We start from the raw sequence: 2,725 nt of genomic DNA, 5'->3' as shown, positions 1-2,725 counted from the left end.
GACATAACAATTTCTTTTAAGAGAAATCAAATATCTTTTTTCAACTTCTTCATGTTTATCCTCAAGATCAAGACAAGTGTCAAAGTAAAGTAAGAGAGATGATTAATAGCATCCAAATGTCAATTATCGAAGGATAAATAAAAAGAAAATAAAATAATATTTAATTTTTTAAACAAATATAACATGACAAAAACAACCTATAAACCCTTCCAATTTCCACAAAATGATGTATTAAACCCTTTATGACCTTAGATTACCGAAAAATAACATTTAGGAAACCTTTAAACAAAACAAAAATAAGATATTGTAGGGCTATGATGGTCAACAAAAACAATAAAATTCGTCATATATGGAGTTTAACCAAAATGATATTAGGCGTAGATTGGACTTTTGGATATGGTCGACTTTCTGTAGCATCCAGCAAGATCTGTGGAGTATCTATCTAAACATAAATTAACAACTTTTTTCGCGTTTCAATAATCTTGGGTCTGCAATCTTTCGCCAAAAATTCATCAGCCCAAGAAGAATCATTTCCAAGTATCTAAGTTCGCCGCTATCCTCTCGACCTAGGGCTTCCAATCCTTTCCGTTTCAGAAGGGGATCATTCAAAGATTACCACCCAAAAGGAAGGAAAGAGACCAAATGTATGCCCCTTTCAGGTGCGTCTCTTTACGTCAACGCTAATTTATTTTGCAATCGCCGTAATGTTTCAGCTGTATATGATTAATTCAACACGTCTATTGAATCAGGGCCTATTGATCTTTCCTCCTTTGGTGAAATTAAATCGATGTTTCTTGTTGGAGCACTGCTACGTTTTGGATTTGTAACAGCTTGGCTCTTTCACCTTGTTGCCTGTATGGGGTACGTTGTTTCATTCCATCAATTTCTGGAGTTTTCTTCTCATTCATCTTTCTGCCGATTGTTTGTAATTCTTTTGCAAATTTACTAATTAGGTTTTTGCTGAACACGATATTGTATACCATCCTTTCATTATGTTCTTGTTATGTTTACGATTGGTAGGGGAAATTCATGAATACAAAAACGATTTCTTGTTAGAAAGCCCTAGATTCAAGACCTAGAAAAAAAGGTGCATAATGATGAATTGTGACTTTCTAATCCTATATGCAATTGACACTAAGTGGTTCCATTTGTGACACAATAAATCATGATATTTTCATACCTTAAACACAATAAATCATGATATTTCCTTGTTCCTAAAAGAAAGTTTTCAACTTTTTATCATACTCTCTAGCACCAATGTATGAACTTATATGGTGTAACAGTAGCTTTATAGGTAAAAAGCTAAGGTCTAAATTCAAATAAAGATTCTAACTTTGTTGTGTAATTGCAAGTGTAAGTGTTGCATCTATAATAAACATACATTATAAATTTACAATTAAAATGTTAATAAGATGATTAAAAGAGGTAAAGAAAATCCTAATCTTTTAACTTGTAAGTTTATTCAATGACATCATTTGTAACAGAGCAGTTGCTGTCTTGGATGTGATGCGAAGCACAAACTGATCAAAAGTCAAAGTCAAAGTCAAACTCGCCCAATGTCAAAACCTTGTATGGCAGATGACACCTGGACAAGTAGTAGATTTGACATGGACAACACACTCAATCCATCTCTTGATTCTCACGACTTCATAAATCATGGCAAGAGCATTATATATATATATATTTTACCCTTCTATTAATTTCCACATGTATTCTTTTATTCTTATTCTTATTTCAAATAATAAAATTTGGTGTAGGTTTTCTTCTGTGGAACCAAAGTAGACAACATTGGATAGGAAATAAAAGAAATAGACAAAGAAACAAGCCTCGCGAACCAAGATTGAGGTAACATTTTTTATTTTTATTTTTTTACTTCAAATTATTCGATTAAAATTTGATTAATTTTGTGTAAAAGTTTAAAGAACCATTTTTTTTAAACGTTTTTTGCAGTAAGAATGTTACCTATGATAGTTTGCTAGGTAGCAACAAGCCCTTTGCAAAGCCCGTTCCTCTTTCTGTAAGCTGTTATTATTATTATTTTTTAATTATTTTTATTTTTTTTGTTGATGAAGATTGAAGAAGACTCACAATATTGGTTAAAACTTAAAACTTGCAGGAAATGGTAGATTTTTTGGGGGATGTATGGGAGCAGGAAGGGTTGTATGATTGATAATAGGTGAAAGTGAAACTTAATCTTGAATTGTGTTTTAAAATAACACCTTAGGTTATTATGTTGAGTTCTTATTTTTGATTGTGCTTAATGTAACCTTTATTTATTTTTCTTGTATTGGACTATTTAACTGAGTAGATCCATAGACAGAACTTGTAAAACTCCTTGGTGAAAAACTTGAAACTTGTAACTTTATTTGTCACCTAGGGATGTAAGATGTTGCTTAAACTTCAATACAAGAAAAGGTAAAAATTGTTACTTTGCTTTTATTGCTTTATTCGCCGTTTATTCAAAGAAAGTGTCTACAAGATATTTCCGTTGTAATTTTTTTCCTAGTTTTTTCTATGATGTAGTTTTCAAGAAAATGAAGGTGGTTTTAGCGTTTTTAATGTTTCAAGGTGGCAAACTACATATTTGTTTACACGTACCTAACAATGGAGTCATACCTAAGCATATGAGGTTATTCACAACGCAAGCTTTGAGTTTCATATAGAAGGATTGAAATGAGTTGGTTTGAGCTAGCGCACTATGAATTTAATGAGTCGAGCTTGAGCT

General features: G+C 31.7%; 1 protein-coding gene across 1 annotated transcript; it reads left to right on the top strand.

Annotated features, from left to right (window-relative positions):
- Positions 1-369: 369 nt before the first annotated feature.
- LOC145029934 (uncharacterized) lies at positions 370-2,439 on the top strand. Its single transcript, XM_078978378.1, has 6 exons — positions 370-659; positions 750-861; positions 1,490-1,659; positions 1,758-1,845; positions 1,951-2,017; positions 2,117-2,439. Exons 1-6 carry the CDS (start codon positions 647-649, stop codon positions 2,168-2,170), a joined length of 504 nt encoding a protein of 167 aa, XP_078834504.1. The 5' UTR covers positions 370-646; the 3' UTR covers positions 2,171-2,439.
- The last annotated feature ends 286 nt before the right edge of the window (positions 2,440-2,725 follow it).

This window comes from Lactuca saligna, chromosome 1, assembly GCF_052625555.1.
Source record: "Lactuca saligna cultivar CGN05327 chromosome 1, ASM5262555v1, whole genome shotgun sequence".
NCBI lineage: Eukaryota > Viridiplantae > Streptophyta > Magnoliopsida > Asterales > Asteraceae > Lactuca > Lactuca saligna.
Note: the sequence above shows the minus strand (reverse complement) of the source record. Positions and strands in the feature narration are given on the sequence as shown.